Genomic DNA, 23,687 nt, shown 5'->3' with positions numbered 1-23,687 from the left:
CTTCAGTCTCCTGAACAAGTCCTGTTGTCTCACATAACTCCCTCTCCTTGTCCCTTTCTCCCTCCTTCTCCCCCCAGGATATCTCACCATTAACACCAGATGTCACCAGGCTATTGCCTCATTGATCAGAGGGACCAGACCACAACATAAAATAGAGAAAAAAGGACTGCAGTGTTGCAACAGTCCTTAAAATTTGGGTATGGGCATTCAGAGCCAACATCTCTTCATCTGTTTCCTCACAAGTCCTCTCATTCCTACAAGGTCATAACATTCTTAGAAAAACAAGATTCCTGGTTCATCCTAAATAAGCTCCCTACTCACCCTCCACCCCCAGCATTCCCATAACAGCATATTCTTCTTAAACATCGTTTTTTCTCTTTTCCCTGTAAAATGAAAAGAGAGGGGAAGGGGGTTTGTGTAAGCCCTGGGCTCCTCCCACTCTCATCAGTCTCTGGGAAGGTTAATGATTAATTGAAGCCATCTTCTCAGGACCTTCTCTCCATGTGGTTCAATTCCATCACATATGTTCACACAAAGTCTAAATAAAACCACCTTCCTTTCCCATCCTCCTTAATGACTTGAGATAGAAGTGATGGTCTTTGACATGAAGACAGTTTAAAAAGTAAATTGTGAAGAGCCTGTCTTTAGTAGTGTAGAAAGAATCCTTAGAAACTTATGAAAACGGTTTTAAAACAAGACTTACTATCTCTCTGTTTAATTGGTATCTTAGAAATGACAAAAACATCAAGTCTAGCTTGAGAGAGAGAGAGAGGGGGAGAAACTTGGTCTTACTAGGTAACTGTGACTCCATGAACTGATGCATTAGAAAAGAAAAAAAAAAGCATCTTGGGACTCTGTAAAACTGCCCTATTTTTCTTTCTTTTTTGGGACTTAGAGGAGGTCAAATAAAAATATGAGGCAAAGGCCACAAAAAATGGTAGAATGGAAAGAATTGTCTCTCTGAGGAATTATTCATCCTTCATGAGTACTGGATCCCCAGGGTTTATGGTGTGCAGCTGAGGCCAGGGAGCAGCTGTTCTTTTCACATATTCTCTCTAATTAATAAAAGAATTGCCATACTTTTTTTCTCCTAGACAGGACTTCAGGCAGGTAAAAATGCATTAACTTTTGATCTACTTTCTTGCTAAGTAGGCTATTTATATAGTACTGGTAGTATCAGTCATAGCAGTAGCAGCAGCAGTAGTAACAGTCATCATACAGTCATCTTGAGAGAATGCAGCCACATATAGATGTATATTTCCATACATGCTTCTTTCCTTACTGCATTTCTTAGCAGTAGCCACAGGCTGTGGAAATTATTTCTTTTTTCCCCTCTTTGTCCTTTACTGTCTCCCCAAGATGTTCTGCATCAGGTTCTTAGCTTTCTTCCAACACTTCCCAGGGGGCAATCTGCCCATACATTGACATATACCTCTCAACATGTGAGCATTGATTCAAGGATATACAAGATGCACCAGGTCTGTAATATGCCATTCATATGGATGATTTTTGCATCCAGGGTAAAATGGACACATTCTAGCTGCCTTTATTCGCTATATCTTCTTCTTCTTCTTCTTCTCCATCTTCATCTTTCATTTCTTTCTATATATATATATATGTATTTTTGCACTTTGAGATGATGTAGTGGACCTTTTGCATTTTTTGTGAATGCCACTTTTCATATTTGCCCCTTAGTGGAGGTGACAGAACATGCACAATGACCATAAGGCATTTTTAGCTACATTTCTCTCTTTGCCTTTAAGAAGTCTTTTGTGTTGCCGCCACATGGGAAAGAAAAAGGACTAGAGACAGACATCCTAACAGGGCCGCAGGTCATGTCCCATGTAGAAAGAACAGGTGATATTAAAGACAGATTATTTCTGTGCCTCTGCAGGTTCCAGAACTTGCAGCTAGGAGAGAAACATTGCTGTCTGTAGACCTAGAAGCAGGGGGAATTTCCTGCTCCTAAAGAGGCTGCACTGTCATCAGCCTGTGGAGCATGGACATGCAGGGCTTCCCTAAATTAATTCATGTTTAAGCCAGCACACAGGTTACAGAAAAACAACCAGTATTGACTTGAAAAAAGTGCCAGTGATGGAAAAGTGGTGGAATTGTCTTGAATACAAATTTAACACATTATGAATTATTCTATTTTTGGAAAGAATAGCAATGTAATCATAGCCAAAGAATAAGATTTATGAGCTCCTTATTTTTCACTGCAAAACCCCATACATATAGTCTTGTAAATTATTTGTCTCACTATAGCCATCAGATACTCCTGTGAATACAAGAAGCCCTTTTATATTGATTTCCTGCTCTCCTTCATTGCTTAAACAGGCATAAAATAATGTATGTCTGTGATTGTTCTTATTGGCCTCCAAGTGTATTTTTGTTTGTTAAAGAATCAATAAAGCTTAAGAATCAAATAACTAAAACCTCTGAAGTTGCACAAGCAATAAATTGGTGTTAAATATTTAATATGGTACGCTCTTGAAATATTTCTTTTGATACAGACACAGATAAAAAAAAGCAGCAATTGAGTAAACCATGACTCTAGAAGCCAGATAATATTAATGCAAAAAAATCTTGTATTTGTGATGAATCAGACTTTATATTATCTGCCTGCTCCTGCAAGAGATTAAAAATATTGTGTGCAACAATAATCGGGAATTATTTAAAGGTGAAATTCAGAAGAAAATAATTTCTTATGCAGTTAGCAAGTGCTGTGTATCATGCACTAAATATCAGTTTATGTCTGAGAAAATAAAAAAAATCTTCAAGTACACCATCTTCTTCTTCTAAAAATCATTCTTTCACCTTCTGTTTATTGTGATGAAAGAATAAAAAAAAATTGAGAAATACTTTATAAAAGAAACATTATTTTAATAGTCTTCTTAAAGAATGTAGCTTTCAAGTGCTTACTCTAGAGAAGCCAGAAAATAATTTCAGTAGATCACATTAGCTTTATAGGTTATGATGCTCTTCAAAGCCTGATGTCATGATTTCTATTACATTACATGAGCCATTTTAATAAGGAGCCTACCTTTCCAACTCTCCTGATTACCTCCCTGCTTTACTTCTTTCATTCCACTTTAAAACTGGATCACATCAAAAGCATAAAGAAAAGAGATTATTTCTCTTTTTTTGCAGGAAAAGAGAGAACAACTGGCAAGTTTTAACTTAGAACACTGCATGAAACTGTACCCCAGAAAGCTGAATGTAGCATCAGGTTGTCTTTTCTACTAAGGTTAAAAGTTGATAAACTTTGCTGCCTGTCCATTTGCCTGGACCAGCTAAGAGTGCCAAATGCCCTACAGTACATTCCCATCACAGAACATGTAGATGGTCTCTTTTTTCCGATAACTCCACAAAATACCTGGATCCATTCCTTGCCCCTGTTTGTCCCCCTTCTCCCTGCTGGTGTTGATCAAGGCCAATGCGTAGGCCCTTGACTGTCCTTCTTCCTCTATGTGCGATGTTCTACGACTTCTCCTGTCCACAGGTTAGTAGTTGACAAAACCCCCTGATGTACAGAACGTGACTAGTCAGCTTGTTTCTGTCTGTGCCACAGACCATTTAGTTACTACTCTAATGAAACCAGAAAGACTGTAACACTCATCTTCTTCTTCTTCTTCTTCTTCTTCTTCTTCTTCTTCTCCTTCTTCTTCTTCTCAATACTAAAAGAGTCTATGTTCTCTAATCTCTGACTAGGGACTTGTATTTCAGAGCTTTCCTGGGTTCAGGAGCATATGTAATGTTCCACTAAATAAGATCCAAGACCTGCCAACTCACAATTGGTCTTTAAAATTGTGTCGTTCTGATTATCATGTTTCTCTATATCCCATTAGATATTGACAAGATCTTGTCAAAGAACATCTTGTGACTCAAAAACTACAGGAAACCAATGCAAGGTGCCTCATGAAGACTTACAGAGGGCACAGTATGCCATTTCTGAGAGACTGCATGTCACAGGATTAGAAACTTCTGTTTCTACTCTGTTTTTATAGACTAACAGGCATTGCAAAAGGCAAAACAAAATTTTATAGTCATTGTTCTTTTAATTTGATTTTAATCTTTGGAATTCCAAAAGATTTTGACCATTAATATGATTCTTGATTTCTCAGTTTAACTGTTCAATTTTGTTATTGATCCCTACACCAAACCTCTGATGACAAAAATTACTGCAGCAGACAAGAAACATTAAGATAATGATAATGATCATAAGCTAGTTTTTAGAGAGAATTTCACAAAATAGCTAAGAGAATCCAGGCTCATGTCTGATACTGAAAGCATTATGCAAACATCAAAAAAGAAAACCTTTCTAACGTTATGTCTGCTTGTTAATTGCACAAAGGCAGGCTTCCAAATTGTCCATCCAAAGATGTCTAAGTCATTCTTTTGTCTTTTTATGCTCATAAGCACTCAAGTATGAGAAAAGTTCAGTATCTGAAATTTTTCTTACTATAGCCCTCTTCCTTCCTACGTGTACTTCAAGAGTCTCTCAACCTTGCAGATGGTTTCTATTAAATAGTAATGGTGGTATCATTAACAATTTCCAATTAAACAGTCCAAAGAAAGACATCATCTTTGAATGCCTTTTAAAAATCTCAGTAAAAATTATTCTATGTAACTGGGTGAGAGGTTTTTTGTTGCTTTTGATGGTATCCTTCGGGCAATAGATTAAAACAACATATGTTGAAATAGTGCTGGCTTACTGCAGTTGTCTAGTCATGGTACCAATGCAGGAAACTTCTGAATTACTTTATCTGCTTGGAGAGGGGGGAAATTATGTAGACTAACCTATTTTATACTATTCCCTTTAAAATTCAAAAAACAACAGTTCAAAGATTAACAGATCTAATAAAAACTTGCAAGCACACAGGTTTTGTGCGTTATCATGACAAAGTTTGGTTTTATTGTAAAAAGGTAACAGGAAAAATAGATTGAAAATGAGCTACAAAATTCAGTACTTGCCCATTGTTATAAAATTCAATCACTCTTGTTCCCATAATTTTTATTATAATGACAGATGGTTTATTATTTTTTACTTGGGTAACACTGTAAATTAAAATAGTGCTTCCAAATTAATTAAAAAACTGCCCTCTGCTAAGAAGCTGACAATGTAATTTGGATACATGGTAAAGAAGCAACACATGGTTAAAGGAAAATTATAGAAAGGAACCCAGTAGCGGAAAATTCCTTACAAGAAATGTTTTTGAAGGAAAGAGGAATTTAAAGGGTGTCGTGGTTTGACCCTGGCTAGCAACTAACCACCACACAGCCACTCGCTCACTCCGTGCCAGTGGGATGGGGGAGAGAATCAAGAGTGAAAGTGAGAAAACTCATGGGTTTAGATAAAGGCAGTTTAATAGGTAAAGCAAAAGCTGCGTACAAAAGCACAGCAAAACACGGAATTCATTCACCACTTCCCACCGGCGGGCAGGTGTTCAGCCATCTCCAGGAAAGCAGGGCTCCATCACGTGTGACGGTTAGTTGGGAAGACAAACACCATCACTCTGAACGTCCCCCCCTTCCTTATTCTTCTTCCCACTTTATATGCTGAGCATGACGTCATACGGTCTGGAATATCCCTTTGGTCAGTTGGGGTCAGCTGTCCCAGCTGTGTCCCCTCCCAACTTCTTGTGCCCCCCCAGCCTTCTCGCTGGTGGGGTGGGGTGAGAAGCAGAAAAGACCTTGACTCTGTGTAAGCACTGCTCGGCAGTAATGAAAACATCCCTGAATTATCAACACTGTTTTCAGCACAAATCCAAAACACAGCCCTGTACTAGCTACTATGAAGAAAATTAACTCTATCCCAGCCAAAACCAGCACAAAGGAACAGGAAAGAGTGTAAGTGAAACCAAGTAATAGACAGCATCTTAGATGCTGTTCAGTGTGGAACAGCATATCTATACCATATTATGTAGTATTTGAAGAGTAATTGCACTCCAAGATTTAAAGTGTTCTTGATAAAAGACAAGTCAGACTGCTTTGAGAGAAAAGTGCACAATCTGATTAATCTGGAGAAAATCAGACACTAATCTGGGGGAAGGTATAGTTTGTGGTTAACATAGAGGAATCTGAGATCAGATGTTGAACCAAACAAAACTGGAATTTAAGTGGTAAAAGATAGTATTGGAAGAGAAGAACAAGGCTAGGTAGCAGGGAGAGAAGAGCATAGATAAAGAATTGAGAGCAGGAAGATGAGTATAGAGGTAAAATGAAAACAAAGATGCTATTTTTAATAGAATTTTAGAATAAGTTATATATTGTAACCATAAGAACAGAACCCTTCATCTGCTGTTGAACTACTCCCACTTGGATGCTTCTTTGCTGCCTTTGCATTTTGTATCCATATGTTACATATGCTGTGATCCAAAGTTATAAGTGGGCACGCAGTTATGCCTGCTTTACCCCTGGAATTTATTTTATGCAGAAAGATTTTGTTTAGACTAGCTTTCTGCCCAGTCTTGGAGCAGAGCAAGATAATTTGAGTATCAATTTGACCTGGCATGTCTCTTGACAGAAACATCAGAGCATGCGGTAAAGCAAGAGATGTCTCTTGTCTTGTGTTTGTTCACATGCATGTAGCAAAGCAGCTGATGAATTAGCCCCCTTCAGCCACCACCACAAAAGTGGAAGTTCAGGTGAGGTAAGCGAGGGCAACTGACTGTGCCAACATCATTAAGGGAAAAAACAAGTGATCTTCTGGCAGAGAGCCAAAGAGCTTGCAAGGGAATGGGTATTAAAACCCCATATGCTTCCTCAGCCTGAGTAGTTTGACTGGCATGGAAGCAAAACAACAAGCTCATCCCCTAGGAAGAGAGGACAAGACAGTCAGCAAAGCAGCCAAAGGGTCATTGGGCATTTCAGAGAAGGGGATAAAGGGACAGTGTAATAGCCCAGTAAATTTGACTGGAGGTCAGAGCCAGGAATCCTGATTGCCCATTGCAGCTCTCTCTTGGGTTTACTCTGTGGCTGGAGGCTGGTGCTTCCACCTTTTTGTCTCCTTGTCTTCACATCAGCAAAACGTGAATGATGATATTAATAGCTTTTGCAGGTACTTTCTGATGCTTAATTCAGTAACACTTCTGAAAAATGCAAAAGCACCTGGAAACATTACATACTTCTAGTCCCCTTGTTTGTACATTAGGAAGCCTCATGTGTACAGCCATTCCGTTCAGTGTACAGATGGCTAGTTTAGATTGTAATTAATTTCATAAAGCCAGCAGCGTGAGCATTTCCAAGCAATACGCAGAACAAAAGCATTAAGCCTGCCCTATACATTCTTTGGAACTGGTCCCTGAAGTCCTTCAAGCTCCTTTGTGTGCAGATGGATAGACACACAGAGAGAGACAGATATTTGCAGACACAGGGGCAAGACTGTGAGAGAGACTTTATACTATACATATATATAGTGCCTAATAATAGAATCTTGCTTTAGTAATGGCACATGACCACTCTTAAATCCTCTGGTTTGTGTATAACAGTACAGGGCAGTAAACTGGAGAAAAAGGAGAAAAATTACAGTTTAATAGTAATCTGATGTGAGTTTGCACCCAGTATGGCTAACAGTTCTTCAGTGTGCTTACATTCAGGAGGAGAGGGGTGGACTAAGTCAAGGCAAAGTGCATCCTTCTGAATATATTTATACTCCTTACAAATTGTAGAGTGCCAAAACACAAGGCTGAAGTGGGGACATGAGGCAGTGGGGCAGGGAATGAGGTGGAGCATACTTGTGTGGCCATTGTAGCTATGATACAAGTTTCTTTTTTAATTCCCTTTTTCTTCCTCCCCCCCTTTGCTTTTCCCCTTCCCTGCACCCACTCTTTTTAAATTATTTTTCGCTGTTGCTCTGTCTGAGCCTGGAGGAGCTGGAGGAAAGCAGTGCAGTTAAGGGGCTCATTGAACTCACTTCACAGGGGAGGGCTCTGCATGTGGGTTAGAGAGTCACTAATGGGGCATACAAATACCCAAGGGTCATGTCTCATTGCCATGGCAAGCCAGATCTCTTCACATGATCTGGGTGCATTCATGTCAAGGAAGAGGCTTTCAGTTTGAATGTACCCTAAACTTTCTTTCTCTACCACACTGGAGTTGGTTGCTCTGAAAGCTGTATCCCAGGCTGATCTCAGTCTAAGTATCTACAATTCATCAGACACCCAAAGCTGCAAGTTTTTCAGGGTGTTGTTTTGGATACAGGTTCTTAACTGCTGCTCATCTCCTGCTGATATTGCACAAAACCTGCCAAAAGCCTTCTTTTGTAGATAGAAATGAATCTGGATTAGTTTCCAGACATTCTGTCAAGAAATTGTACAGCACATAAGCTCCAAAATGCAAGGTTTTTTCCATGACCATTTCTGTACAGGCTTTTGTCTACTTTTATCCACATATGGTTTGTTTTTCTGAAAAAATTCAAATAATTCAAATGTACATTTCAAATGAGCACGCTTAACAGCTAGGAATAGTTGCTTTGTTTTACACATGGCTTCTAGTGGTTCAGTATGACTGGATGCTTCCCTCTTCTATTGCTTAGCATGAAGAGTAATCAGAAAGAGAAATAAGCAGGACTAGCAATTTTCATTTAATTTGGCATTTCTTTTTAAATTATTTTCTGTCTAAATGAAGATGTTGATCTTGTATAGTTGCTGTTCCAATCAATATGCTCATGTGCTGATTTAAATGGTAATGTTAATGGAAGTAGGATAATATCTCAGCTGCATACTGCTCACTAATCTGCAACATCCAACATCTCTATCTCCTCTTCTCTCCCCAGCACTGCAGTGATAACACCCACCACTGCCAATCAGATATGAATATAGTAGGTGCTTGGAAGAGAGGTTACACTGGAAAGAATGTTGTGGTCACCATCCTGGATGACGGCATCGAAAGAAACCATCCAGACTTGATGCAGAATTATGTGAGTGTCCACAGGAGTCCAGATTTGCTGCTTTATTATTACCCCAAATAAATTTGCTGCTCCTGGAAAGATGGAGGGAGGGAGGAGGGAAGGAGGAAGAATCATATGAGGGTTTCCTCAAATGTTAACACCAATGGCAGGAAGGAAGACAGCTTTTGGTAATCTGTATCGTTTTAGTTAAGACTATGTTCTGTCTGAATATATTTAATATCTGGATGCCTCTTGTAGCTGAATCCTGAATTTCTGAAGGATTGGAACCAATCATCGGATGCTTTTTCTCTTTTCTGTAATTATTTTGCTTAATATCCTCACACTCTCAAAACTTAGAAATGCAATACACTGCTTATCAGTTAATGCGTGCAGCTGAAGTCCATTTTTGGCCAATATATTTAGCTAGCAAGACAGTAGCTTTTCTCAAAGACTGTAATTTTAGGCATATCCTTCCATGTATTTATTTTTAAAGCTATTTATCTTACTGCTAAAAATAATATTAAAGGAGAAAGACATGACTTGTTATGATTCACTCAGTTAAAACCAGGTGTAGAATATTTTGGGTTCCTTCTAGTAGATCTCTCTTAATAGAGCTGTGTCCTTTGTTTTCTGTGTCCTATGTCTCATGTTGCCTCAGGAGGTTTCTCTTTGCTTGGGGTTCATCACATTTAAATGATTGGTTTAATATACCTTGGAGGGTTGTATAACATGAGGAGAAGCTCCTTCTCTAGTGGGTGACTTCTTGTGTTAGTGTCAGAGCTTGAAGCTGTTCAGAGCATCCGGGCCACACTTTGCTGGAATGATTAGTCCTGTGCTTTGGGAGTAGGCATTACCTGAAAGCACATGACCTTGAGGAACTTATGATTTCTCTGAAATAAAGTATGCAAGGTGTGCATTCACATAAGGTAAGAAAACAAACAAATACATTTGGATTGAGCTGGACTGGTGAATATAACCAGCCCAAGGCATGCATATACCTTTAGTCCCATTACAGACATATCTTGTAAAAGAGGCCTGAACACAAGCTTTTTCCCAGTGAGCTTATCATCTTGACAGCGCATTGAAGAGATGAAGGTGACAAAAACATCTTTAACAACCCATCAAAAGCTACAGTTGTGTCCACAGTTTAAAGCCGTTTATTTTAAATTAGCCATACTTGTATCTATATCCTTCCCCATGCTGCGTGTGGAACTGTTGCGGTTTAAGCCCAGACGGTAACAAAGCACCACAAGGCAACTCGCTCACTTCTACCCCCTCCAGCCCTGGTGCAATGAGGAGGAGAGAATGTAAAGAAAAGCTCGTGGGTTGAGACAGGGACAGGGAGGTATCACACACCACTTATGGTCACAGGCAAAAAACAGACTCAACTTGGGGAAAAAACAAAATCAATTTAATTTGCTACAAATCAAAACAAAGCAAGGATACTGAGAAGGAAAACCAAACCTTGGAACACCTTCCCCCCACCCCTCCTTCCTTCCCAGCTCAGCTCCACTCCCGGTTCTCTCTCCCTCCTTCCACCGGCAGCGCAGGGGGACGGGGAATGGGGGCTGGGGTCAGTTCATCACACCTTGTCTCTGCCGCTCCTTCCTCCTCAGGGGCAGGACTCCTCACTCTTCCCCTGCTCCAGCGTGGGGTTCCTCTCACAGGAGACAGTTCTCCATTAACTTCTCTGGCATGGGTCCTTCCCACAGGCTGCAGTTCTTCATGAACTGCTCCAGCATGGGTCGTTTCTGCGGGTCGATCTTCAGTCACTGACTGCTCCAGCGTGGGCTTTCCCATGGAGTCATGGCCATCTTAGGGGGCATCCCCCTGCTCCGGTGTGGGCTTCTCTCTCCCCAGGCTGCAGGTGGGCCTCCGCTCCCCCGCTCCCCTCCGTGGGCTGGGGGACACAGCCTGCCGTCTCACCACGGGCTGCAGGGGCATCCCCTCCTCCCCCGCTCCTCCTCCCCTCCTTCCGCACTGACCTCGGTGTCTGCAGAGGGGTTCCTCTCACGTTCCGATCCCCCTACTCACTGCAGGTTCCCCTTCTCAAACCTGTTCTCCCAGAGGCACTACCACCGTCACTGATGGGCTCGGCCTGGGCCAGAGGTGGGTCCGACTTGGAGCGGGGGAAGCTTCTAGCAGCTTCTCACAGGAGACACCCCTGCAGCCTCTCCCCTGCTACCAAAACCTCACCACACAAACCCGAAACAGGAACTCAGCTTTGAAATACGTGGGGAGGACTGCACAAGCACCAGTGACAGGCAGTTGCCCTATTTGTTAATGTATGCCTGATCCTAATGCATGCCACATCTTTCATTTTAATCTCTTAACTTATTTAAACAAACCAAATATAATTCCACCTCTTCAGTGAATGACCCGGATTGTATCATATGTCACCTCATCCCAGTACTGTCCTTCCACTGAATTTAAAGCAGCTATTTATTCCCTTACCACCTCCTCTTTCCCTTTCCTCACACCAACAAGGAGTTCCCCCAAAGCAATACACATTGCTTGTTTGGTGACAAATGCCTTCTATATGTCAGATTATTGCTGGTGTGGCTACAAACAGGAATATTTGAGGTGGATGTGGTAACTGGTTTTGAACAAAGAAGAGATTAAAAAGAGCTGCTTGCCATGTCAACACACCACATGCTACCACATCGATTAATGGGAGCCATACAAACCAGCAGCTATTTACTCTATAAAACTATTTTCAGCTGTAAGAATCCTGGTAAATGTGAATTATGGAACAAAAATAGGGAGATATCTTGCAAATAATTGAAACAGTTATACTCCCAGGGAAGAAGGGAATGCAGTTTATGTTGCATTTCAAGCTGTATTTTTATAACAATATTCTTAAAATTATATTATTCTTATTCCTTGAAGCTATGGCTGAAATTTCAGTCATCATTGTGCAGATAACTTCTTGAATCTTGAAACATTTAGCAAAATCCCAATTTTGAGAATGAACTTTCTTAACTTCTAGAAGTTTCTTAGAAGAAATGTAGTGTTCTGGTTAAATGAAACACCACTTTCTATTTCCTCTCTGACACCGGAACTGTGCTTTTTCAGAGCATATGTTATCCTTCCCCTTTTTCCAAAAATAAAATATGTAAATCCCATAATTATTAAATATATAATTCTTTCCTAAAACATGCAATCATAAAACCACAGGAATGTTAGTTAACCTAATTACTCTCTTGTCGGAACCTGCTGTAGAAGTATAGGCCACATGAGTCAATAGCTAATTAATGAGAAGCTGGTTTTATTTCTCCTGTTCGCTACAGGATTCGCAGGCCAGTTTTGATGTCAATGGAAATGATTTTGACCCTATGCCTCGATATGATGCCAGCAACGAGAACAAGTAAGGCACTATGACTTTTATGACATTTTTAATCTAGTTCATCAAGCAGAAAGTACCAGTTCTTCTGTGAAAGTCTAGGAAACTTGGTTCCTCATAAAGCAGTGTGATTTGCATTTAAAGCTTTGTGAAATACGTATTTATGTCTCTCTCATGCACATGGCATGACACTTAGTCTTTGAATGCATTTGGAGCCATCCGAAAACGCATAAAAATTAGTTTGAGAGTTCTGGGCACATGAAATGAATCATTTTCAATCCTTTTGGGATGCGGAATATAAGGGGTGACTCTTACTTTTCTCAGATATCATCTCATTGAGTTATTGGGGGGTTATTATGTGTGACAGCTGTCTTGGCTTCTGACTCTCTTGGACTTTGTGTATTGAAGAAATAGACAAGTTAATGGAGGGGGGGGGGGGTCCTGTAATAATGTCTTTTAAAGTGATGGAGACTTAACGTGTGGAGGTTTGATGGAAACCTTATAGACCCAAAGCGGCAATTCTGCCAGATTATAATATCTGTGTCACATGACTGGTTGGATATATCTCCATGAATGACCTATTTCTCCTTCAGAGCTCTGCTTCCTGGTATTTGTCATTCCAACTCTGCTCTTTGGATATGCTGTGTTGAAGGCTGGGGGAGACACTGGGAGGGACACCCCACCTCATGAAGCAGGCCACCTTTGTGCTCCCATGGGTATTTGAGGGCAGTTAGTTGTTCGTAACGTTTTTTTAACCAGGTACTTGGCAGAAAGAAATATCTTTCTGTGGAACTGCATGAATTAGAGGCAGGAGAATCCTACTAGTTGTCAACATGCTGACTGCATTTTGTTTTCTAGAGGTTTTTTTATTTGTTGAGGAAAACATTTAGTATTTGCCTGAAGAAGAAAGACTACAAGAGGTGAAACTTTGCCCTTTACACAACTGAAATGCTTTTGGCTTTGTGTAGTCTCTTCCCTACAATCCTACAAACTTTCTCCAGAAGAGTGTAGCAGGTGCGAGCTGGGAGTCAGCAACAAAACTTAACATTGGTTTGACTGGAGAAACCAACTGGCTGTAGCAGGTGCGAGCTGGGAGTCAGCAACAAAACTTAACATTGGTTTGACTGGAGAAACCAACTGGAGCAACCCTGGATCACACTTTGATGCGAGAATCCTCTCCTGGTCAACACCTTCTTCATAACAGCAGGGAACCACGTATGGACAGGCTGAAGAACAGGGCCTCATTACTCGTAGCTTCCTGTTATGTATAGATCCACTCATCTTACAGTGACTATCAAGGAGCTGTCATAGCTACTTTCAGCTATAGGGTGAAATAACTGTGAAAACTGAGGTGAATTCTGCCAAGTACTTGCTTGGTCAGTCAGCCTGATCCTGCCTGGTAGGGCAAGATCAGAAATATGTAAGGATTTAGCTCTTAGAAGCTATATAAATAAATGTACATACACACACAGCCACATCTTAGTGGTGATGACCAGAAATACTGTTTAACATAGAAAGGTATTATGTTGGTTTTAATTTGAATAATAATAATAGTTTATTTATTTAGGACCACAATCTTGGCATATATTCTCATTCAATTGTTCTTATTTGATACAGTTTACATGCTGCCAAATATTTTTGTCTAGAAACAACTACATGCAAGAGCTGTTTCTTTCCCTTTTTTCCCTTAGGCATATCTCTCTCATCCTATTTTCATACAGAAGCTTAGTTTACTGAATCTTATCTGCCTCTTCTTCACTAGAAATCTCCTAAAGCAAGAGTACCATTAGAGAATAAAAAGAGAAATTTAGTAAAACCCTTTGTTTTGAAATGTGTTAACATTCTACATGTGCAGACTACTTTAAGTTTAAGCAAAAAGAAAACACTGATGTGGAACAAAAGGTAGCTGCATTGCCTCAGTTAAGTTAGTGACAAGGTGAGGATTTCAAAGCTAGATGCTCGTATGGAAAATGCTAATACTACACTGAACTTGTTAGAAGATGTCCTCAAGATACACGTTCATTGAAACAGAAGAATGAATAAAAATCTATCAATTCTTACTCTTTCCAAAGCCTTATATTTGTCTTACAATGGAGGAATTTCATGTGCTGTTGTTAGCTCAGTTTTAGAAGTGTCCTGTCACTGGTGTACAAAGGTCAGAATCAGCAAATATGCTATAAATTTTTAGCGGCTAATAAAAGAAATCTTTGGTTTGGCTTATGAGAGGTCTCAGGACTACAAGCAAGGTTTATAAATATGCTAGTTACCTGAAAACAGAGTAGGAACATAGGAACATAAATTGTTTACAGCCCAGACTATGTAGGCATTGTCCCTCAGCATGCTGCAACAACTAATTTGCATGACAGACCACTGCGTCAGCAGCTCTAGCTTTGAACTAGGTGTCTATATTATAGCCCTGTACAAAGTGTTGGAAGAGCAAAACTGTGGCTGCATGATCACCACAAAAGGGTGGTCACCCCCACTCCTTACCTCATGTTTGCTCTTTCCCACTTTTCCCAGCCTTTGCGCAGCTCTCCAGAGTGAATTGCACTGAAAGCTGCGCTGCCAACAGCAATAACAAATTGCATTTTCAGCCAGGTTGGGCAGGTACCTCATTCAGCTCAGCCTGAGGTCAGAGCAGAGCGAGACAGGCACAAGTGGGGAAGATGGAGCATGGCCTGAACCTCTCACTGGCAATGCCAGTTTCAGTGAACTGAGGTGACTGTATGACAATGCCCCAAGTGCCTGCAACTATTGTCCACAAAACCGAGTGTGATGGACAGGCAGTTGCCAGCAGTGGCCTCCAAGGAGTTTTGAGAAAAGATGTGACAGTCAGCCTGGCCCTCTGAAAATACTCCTCGACTGAGCTGCCAGTTTGCATCACAGCATGTCCCTCTCTCCTGCTGTCCACCACCCCCTATCCCCACACACACTTCAGGTACACATCCAGGCTTATCTGGGTGAAGATGCTCCTGTCCTTGGAGTTGGGGCACGGTGAGGGTACACTTGGAGGCCTCACAGTTTAGGTGCACTTTCAGGGATTCACCCTTTTTGGTGCTGCAAGCAGCCATGTACCTCCATCTGTGAATCACAGCTGAATCTTTTTCTTTGGCTGGGTACTGAAATCATCACTTTCTTACAAAGCATGTCCAGAGAAGGCAGGCTGCTTTCTGTTTTGTTGCTAATTAGAGTTTTATATGGGATATAAAACTGGACCAGTTCATTTGTCTCCTAGGGCTGGGGGATTTGAGTTTTCATACCCTGCCTCCCTGGTGAATACTCTCACTGCCCAACCCATAAGGTCCTGCTGTGAGATGTGGTGGTGGGAGGGCAGATACTGTGCTGTACTGAGCTTCATCAGTGTTATCAGGAGGTACAGCATCAGTGTAGAGTCAGCTTTTGGACACAGAGGATACATGAAGCATGCTTTCAGTGTAAGATTACTTGGCAGCCTAACCTCTGCTTAGAGGCTTGGTATTTCCAGTTAGCAGATACACTGAGCCTGGTAAGCACCACTTAAGCACCTTCAACTTTTGGGGCTGTCAGCCTTTCTTTCCTAGTTCCCACTGGGCTCAACAAGAATTAAATGACTATGTAGGTACTGAAAAGCACTGCTAGTAGCCTGTCTGTATTTTTATATGTCTAAAATATCTTCAGAAATTTGGGCGGGAATTCTGATTATCCAGCATACGTGGTCATTTGGCACTAGATACTCAAGCTGTGCCTGGAAGTTGAGGTAACCACAACCAGGGAACGTTCTGAAAGCCATGATTTGCAAAGACTTCATAATGCACAAGATTAGTTTGGTTGATTCCTGCTTCCTGCTATAGCAACTGGACAACATTGTGTAATGGTGATTTGTGTCGTCCAGTGAAGGTGGGATGTACAAATGCACCATTGCTTCGTGTAGTGATCTAGTTTATTCTGCCTCATTTTATAACCCAACCTTAAGGGTTGGAATGATAAAAAGAATTGCTGTAAAAATAAGCAGGTGTCTCTGGGCACTTTTGCACGCAGCTGTGAAACATCAGGGTACGTGGTCTGTTTGCTAGCTTTTCACTTTTAATTAGTAGTGAAGGCTTTCTTTTGCTGAGGCTTATTGGTGAGGAAAAAGGAATGAGAAAAAATTTACTGGGGGGTTGTGAAGTGACTGTAGATAACTAGTGGCACTTTCCAAAATTATATTTTTGAAGTTTTGCATTAAATCTTCTATTAGCTAAGGAGAATTAGGGAGTAGAAAGAAACACTAGGCTAATCTTTCAAGGCTTGTAGTCAAAATCAGGGTGGGACGATAGTTTCTTTAACTACTATGGTATGTAGGAGTCCTGCCAGAAGTTTACTTTGGTTTCTACAAATTGGCAGCAAATCACGAAGCTTGTAAATGGTACAGACCTATGCTAGAGCTTCCTTTTGCTCAGAGGCTAAAGACAGCAGTCAGCTGTGGATGAAGTAATTCTTGCTATGCAAAGTATCTTGTTTTGGTTTACTGCTGAGTACTGCTGCTTTATTCTTTTTCTGTTATTCCACCATTACCTGTAAACATCTATATTGAAACAACTAGGCATTATTAGACACAGATCCTTAGACAGAATGCAGATGAGATCACTGAAATGGTACTCTACCCATCGTATAGCCTGAGAAATAAAACAGAAATGTTCATAGTATTAAAATGTTTTGCTGTTTTGACCAAACAAAAATATGTTTTTCCGTTTCATGAGAAATTTCTTGGAGATGATATTTCAGAGCTTAGGTCTTATTCTGCTGACAGGTACTTTTATAGAACAGAGGACCTTGACTTTAATGCAATTCTTATTAAACTTACGTAAGAAAAAGTAAAAGTAATCTGTTGTTTCTGTTTTGGAGATACTGAGTCACCCTTTGGATGCCTCTTCAACATTTTTCAGTGATGCATCCCACTACATAAATAACTTATTTAAATAACCTCCTAAATTATTTTTTAATGAATGTAAGATTTTTGAGAGACAACAATTTTTGCTGTTCAAAAATCATAAACACAAGCTACTTATGTCTAAACTTTACAATATCTGGACAGCTTTATATCTTTTCTCACAACAGCAAAATAGTTAATGAGTTTCAGTCCCGCTTGATCCAACATACTGACATTGTTTTTCTGTGTCATCCATTCCAATTCATTATTACTTTCCTTTGTCAGTCACATTACTGTAGATGCTCAATAAAATCCCAAAGGCTTAATTTTCTTCCAAGAGTGACAAGCTGCTAGTTTATACTGTCTGCTTATGTTGAAGACCTGTAGTATGTTCTGAGTCATTTAATCAGAACGGATGCTAGATATTGACAGGCAGATCAGCTTCTGTTGCCTCCTGGATGGTCAATAAAGTAAAATTAAAAAGCTTCATTGACTGCTGTGACACCATTCAGAGCAGATATCTGAAGAACTGAGCACAGTCAAACATGGGGAGCCTGAAGTGTCTCATTGCTGGCTTGAAAGATCATATCAAAAAGGTTCCCACTGCAGCAGTGTGATAGAAAGGAGTGATGACAATTGGGTATATCTGTCTATGTAGTTTATGCATTTTCATTGCCAGTATGCACTTGTTGATATTGCTTTGAAATTGGCTGTATCGTGTGCTGCAGACAAAACTGAAGGGAAGACAAGATGTACTGAGAAGCACTGCTGCACCTTCCTGTGCTTTATCTTTTGTATAAAAACCAATTCTGCTGTCAGATGGCTAATCACAACAACAGAAAAGACCTTGGCGATTTTTTAGACTAGTGACTACTTTTTGTGCTTGTGCCTGCCTGTTCAAACAGGACTGAACTGAAGATCCTAAGGCTCACACCTGCAGGGAGGACCTGGGAAAGCCAGTGATTAAGCTGTGGAAGGAGGCTGGAGATAAGCTGGAGCAAGATATCAGCTCTCAGGAAAAGGCTTTTTCCAGAGGGAATCTCCATTGTATCTGCTCTTTTTCTGTACGCTGACTTTTCATCTTGATTTTCTCCACCCTCTAGAGGCTTAACACCCAAAGGATTCAGTGATGGTGTCATCTGGCAGAGTGTGGTCTGTCCAATGCCAGCGAAGCATCTCTGATAGCAGATAAATCTTCTTTAACAGGAAGGTAAATTAGAGTAGAGAATTAACTGAATATGTGTATGCATTTCAGATCAATAAATCAAATGCTTGCACTGAGTGTGATATTGTTAATTCCAGGTACCAATGACTGAATGTCAGGTGTGTAGTGTGTCTCAGTGTCACTGCAAATTTAGTGGATTTTGGTTAGGATTGTTAGGTTACTGCAGATTTTGGATTGTTTTCTCTGAACTGGTGAAGTGTTCATTTATGAAAACCAGGGTCTGAACCAAACAGTCAGAGGTTGTTGGTACAGAAGCTGCAGCCAGAGATTGCAATCCTGATTTTTTGTGTTTTGGTTCTATTCAGATTATAAACTCATTGCCTTTATGTCCGTGTCCTATTGTGCTTCAGTTTTAGCAGATGTTAATAATGAAGTAGGGTTCAGTGTGTCAGTGTCAGCTTACAGTGAGATTGCGACATTTTACAAGGAGCAGTGTTACTGATTCATCAGCTAGCCTCCAAGTTAATTATGATCTAGTAACAACTAAGTGCCTAGGGGCATGATGCAGCATGAAGATCATGAGATATTAGATCTGTGTTGCTTGCCAGTTGCTGTAGTTAAAGGTCCCAGTGTTAAAATGCAAAAATAAGGGAGGGAAACATTGCAGCTTGCAGAATAGTACTGTGCTGAACTAGGATAATTTTACAGATTCATTTGGAGCATATTTTTCTTCACTTTCTGTTTTAACTGTTACTTAGAGTCCCTGTTTGCTGTTACCCAATGAACATGCCTGTCCTTCAGGTAGCCATAACTCAGGGGTTAACTCATCACACATCCTTTGTTTCTCTCAGGGAAGGACTGAAGGACTTGATGCATGTGTTTAAAATTTTTTAGAGGAAAACTTTCTTTCCCTGAAAGAAAAATATTGTAGAAACACAAACCATGAATCCCCACTACATAGTGTGTTTGATAATGTTTTTCTTTTAATCTAAAACAGGTTTTTAACCTATGGGAAGAGAAGGTCTGCATTAAAGCAGAACAGAAAACAAGCTAAGTGTTGATGTTTTGAAATTCTCATGTTTTTCTGCTTCAGAATAAAATGTGTGCTTATTTGAAGTGTTTTGAGAGTAAGTGGGACCCCAGAATTGCTGGTAGCTGAGGACAATTAGCTGGGCTAGAGGAGAGGCAGTCTTTGTCAAGCTGATTCACTCACCCGTGACAAGCACCCTCATCACTGGTCTCTATGGTCAGTCCCTTGTGAGAGCATTTCATATTGACAAGACAATAAAAAATTCATTGCACTACAGGTCTTGATTCAGTAGCCTTTTGATCCAGGTTCCAGCTTCAATAGTGGAAAATGTCCTAATGAAAGATTTGTTGAACTGCCAAAAATTGCCTTTTTGGTAAACTCATCTAATCTGCTCATTATACCATCACACTGCATTACATAATCCCCTCTGAAGTCCACAAGTAGTATGATTTATAATTTTTTGAGAGCCAAAGGAAAGACATTTCTTTTTGTAGTCACTGAAAGTGAGAGAAGTCAAACAGAGGAATAAACAAACCCAAAGTTGAGCCAGATTTCCAGTTGCTCAAAGATGAAAAAGACAATCTTTTTTCACTACCTTGGTATCGGTCGCTGAGTGGTATTTCTTACTGTCTAACCAGTGTTTGAGGAGCAGTGCTTTTCCTTTTTATAATGTATAAGACTCTCATGGTCTCAAAACATTTAACCACAACACTACAGGAAAGCCTTTTTCCTGTTTCTAATTACTGAAGTACCAGACAATGAGCTCACAAATAAAATGAAATTCTGAAGAATTGTGCAACTGTTTCTTGTTCTTTTATGTAAATAATTGATAACAATGAGTCAGATCTTCCCTTCGAATTCAAAGTCAACAATAGGAGGTATATTAGCTCCAATAGTTATGGTATTTGTGGCATTCACTTTTCTTAATTCTTTTTTTTGGAGAGTTAGAAATGAAAGGGTTTTTTCAGATGGTCTTTTTCCTAGAGTTGAAATTTCCTTTAAGTATGCATCTGTATTTTCAGATTTTGAACTTGGGAAGAGAGAGTCTACAACTACAGTAGGCAAGTTTTGATTTGGTAAAATGGTAAACCAGTTTCAAGTTGCATATGTTTCTATATAAAGCTCTACAGCTGAATAGAATTTGAGAGCACAAATACATTTCTATATGTTGTCCCCTTTTCAGACATTGTAGGTATTAGAGAAAAGTTAAAGGGTGGATCCACTCTGTGTGTGTGGTAATTGGTTTTGCCAGCTGATTTCACAGTAGTCAGCTCAGTCAATGCAGTGCAAAATGTGGTTCATTGAGACTTCTCAGCCAGCACACACATGCACAAAGTATAATATTGATTCTTGCTTTAATGCTTGTGGCATCAAAAGCAGACCTCTAGTTACAAGTTTGATAAAGCAATTGTGAATCCAGTGTCAAAAGCTTTGTAATTGAAGCATTTTTCTAAATAACATGCTATTAACGGTTGAACTCTGCAAAGTTATTCTATAAGCAAACGTCTTAATGGCATTAGTAGGTGTTTTTATAAGACATTTTCAGGATAAAACTCTCAGATGTTGCTTTTTCTTACAAATGAAAAAATACACATCTGTATAGACTTATTGCTATAGGCAGCCTTATTTTTTCTAGCCTTGTTTTACGTTCCTGTGATTTTTTAATTTTTCTTAAAGATACACAGGCAAATTATTACATTTGATGCTTTAAGCAAAGTTAGATTGCTGTCCTGAAGACAAGTTATCTTTTTTACCTGAAGGAAAGCAATCCAGATAGAGAAATCTAGATGCAGAAGTAAAGCAATGGTTATCCATCACAGAGGTAGATTGTGCTGATGGGGTCTATGCTACAGAAGTTTAACCAGCTTTGAAAATTACTTGTGTTGATATAGAGTCCCAAAGCAATCATCAAATCTCTGATTTTAGCAAACTGAGGTAGAGACTATGGCCTGTTTACTTCTCCAACATGTGGGATGGTGAGGCTGTTGGCTAGAGGTGTCAGAGTGCCAAAGAGAGTGTAATGAGAAGGTATGTGTTACTTCTCCTTTCAGCCCAAACTTACGTCCCTGCACTACTCTTCTTAACACTCCGTAAATATCAGATGAACAGCTACTACCTTGTTCTGCAGTGTAGTGAGTGTGTGAGAATTAGACTTCTTATGTTGAAACCCTTTTTCCAATTAAGAGCAAACCTTGATCTTGCTGAATCAATGATGTAAGTTTTATTAAAAAACAATTGTCAACACAGATAAGAGAAGGCCTTGAACTTATTTCAACAATTTCCTCATTCATCTTTGAAATGCAGCTCTAAAGAGAAACAGGAGGTCCATTTAATGCAGAACAACATCAAATGAAATTTAGGATTAAGCACAGTAAATATCTTGCACAGAGCAATTGAAATTGCACTCAGAATTCAAAATAGGTAGGAATATGGTGGAGACCCAGAGTTATAAAATATTCATTTCTTTAAAATGTTATCACAGCAGTCATACACTATTAGAAATGGTGTATGCAGAATGGGTAAAGACCCATCCATGACCTGCCTGCACATCACTGTGTTGCTCCTCCTTTTTGCCTTATGACCTTAGGATCCTTGCATCTGTCAGTATCTTCCTTGCATGAAAGCATGAATATCTTTTTTTCCCTAAAAGCACTCCTCCAGACCATTTCTGGGAGGTCCAATGGACTGCTCTTCCTGCCAAGGAGGTCTAAACATGAAATTCCAGATCTGCACTCTTGTATTCATAGAATGTTTTTCATTTCTGCTTAGCTGTGATTTCAGTAGACCTGATGCAAAATATTTCTGAGAAAGTTTTTTTTTCTGTTTCATTTGTTTTGTAATTGCACAGAAATTGTGGGACTCTAATGTGGAGATTGTTAAGTAAAATGAGATTGCGCAAGCACCTGAGATCTCTCCAGCTGATATATATATATTGGTGTCAGTCTGGATGAAAAACATGAATTGGGATAAATAGTGACTGATAGTACACTTTCATACAAAAGCTTGTGAAACAGAAGATGTGGAATGGAAGATAAAATGCCAAAGTACAGAACGTGTCTGTAACAAAGCAGGCTTATGGCCATGAATTTAAGGTGATAAAGAACATAAGTATTAGTGTTAGTTATGATGGTTTAGGAACACAGGGAGGCCCATATGGAGCTATGTTTAGATTTGTGACAAAAACAGTGTTGATAGCCTGTGTTTTAGCTACTGCTGGACTGTGCTTGCACAGCATCAAGGCCTTCTCTGTTTCTCACCCTGCCCCCTCAAGCAAGGAGGCTGATGGTGGACAAGAGGGTGGAAGTGCACACAGATAGGACAGCTGATCCCATCTGACCTACAAGATATCCTATGCCATATAACATCATGCTCAGCACTAAAGCTAGGGGGGGAGTTTTTCCAAAATAGCTGTTGCTTGGAGAGTGGCTGGGCGCTGGTCTGCAGGTGGGACGTGATGAGTAATTGCCTATGCATCACTGTGTTGTGTTTTTTTCTTTTTTTTTTCTTTTATTTATTGAACTGTTTTTATCTCAACTGACAAGTCTTTCTCACATTTGATCTTCCAGTTCTCTCCCCCATCCCAGTGGGAAAGAGGGAGTGAGTGACTGGTTGGGGGTTAGCTGCCTGCTGGGGTCAATACCCCAACATTTTAATAATGTACTCATTCCCAGGAGTAATTCTAATAGCTTTGGAAGGGTTCTTTATGGTAACAGGTATCTGAAGCATTGTCCCTGCAAGCCCATTTTCATGGTGACGTTGACCACAAGATCTGTGATAAGTTACTCTCTGTGTATGTAGGCATGTTCTGGTATAAGAGACTTAGGCTCCAGAGAAGTATCCAAACGTGGAGCTGCTGGAGAACTGCTGATCCCACAGTTGCTGTGCTGGTCCATTGGTCCCTGAAAAGCAACACATAAGTGACACCTAGAGCAGTGGAAGTGACTGGATGAAGCATGGGGCAATGCAGGTAGAAAACAATTGAAGAAAAGTAGAAAAACACCTTCTTCGATTCTGTTAACTTGTATCATTGCAGGTATTGCATGTAGCAACAGCAGATACACTTGTCAGGGAAATTTGTGATCATCTGCAGATGTCAGATATATAGGACACTTCAAATACATAAGAAACTTATCACCAAAGCAGGTCAAAGTCTCCTGAAAATCTTAGAAATCAGCTTGCCAGCCATAAGTTCAAATAGATGAAAAGCATTAACTAAATAAATTCCATCACTTTGTTTCTTCATTCACAATTAGGTTGCAATGTAAAGTCTTTCAATTCACAGGGCAGACTTCTGCCATGGGCCAGCACTAATGCGGAACAAAATATTCCTGCCTCTCACTGGCTTGAACACAGTTTGGTAGCTTATGCAGG

The 23,687-nt window shown here is 40.0% G+C and overlaps 1 protein-coding gene across 2 annotated transcripts in view; it reads left to right on the top strand.

Annotated features, from left to right (window-relative positions):
- Nucleotides 1-23,687, top strand: part of PCSK5 (proprotein convertase subtilisin/kexin type 5) — a 264,696-nt gene that overhangs the window by 69,135 nt on the left and 171,874 nt on the right. For both annotated transcript variants that reach the window (XM_069775866.1, XM_069775865.1), the window contains exons 4-5: nucleotides 8,777-8,920; nucleotides 12,181-12,257. In XM_069775866.1, the coding sequence (XP_069631967.1) occupies nucleotides 8,777-8,920; nucleotides 12,181-12,257 (221 nt within the window). The remainder of the gene's footprint in view (nucleotides 1-8,776; nucleotides 8,921-12,180; nucleotides 12,258-23,687) is intronic.

Source organism: Haliaeetus albicilla, chromosome Z (genome assembly GCF_947461875.1).
Source record: "Haliaeetus albicilla chromosome Z, bHalAlb1.1, whole genome shotgun sequence".
In the NCBI taxonomy this organism is placed as follows: domain Eukaryota; kingdom Metazoa; phylum Chordata; class Aves; order Accipitriformes; family Accipitridae; genus Haliaeetus; species Haliaeetus albicilla.
This window is presented reverse-complemented; position numbering and strand designations above follow the sequence as displayed.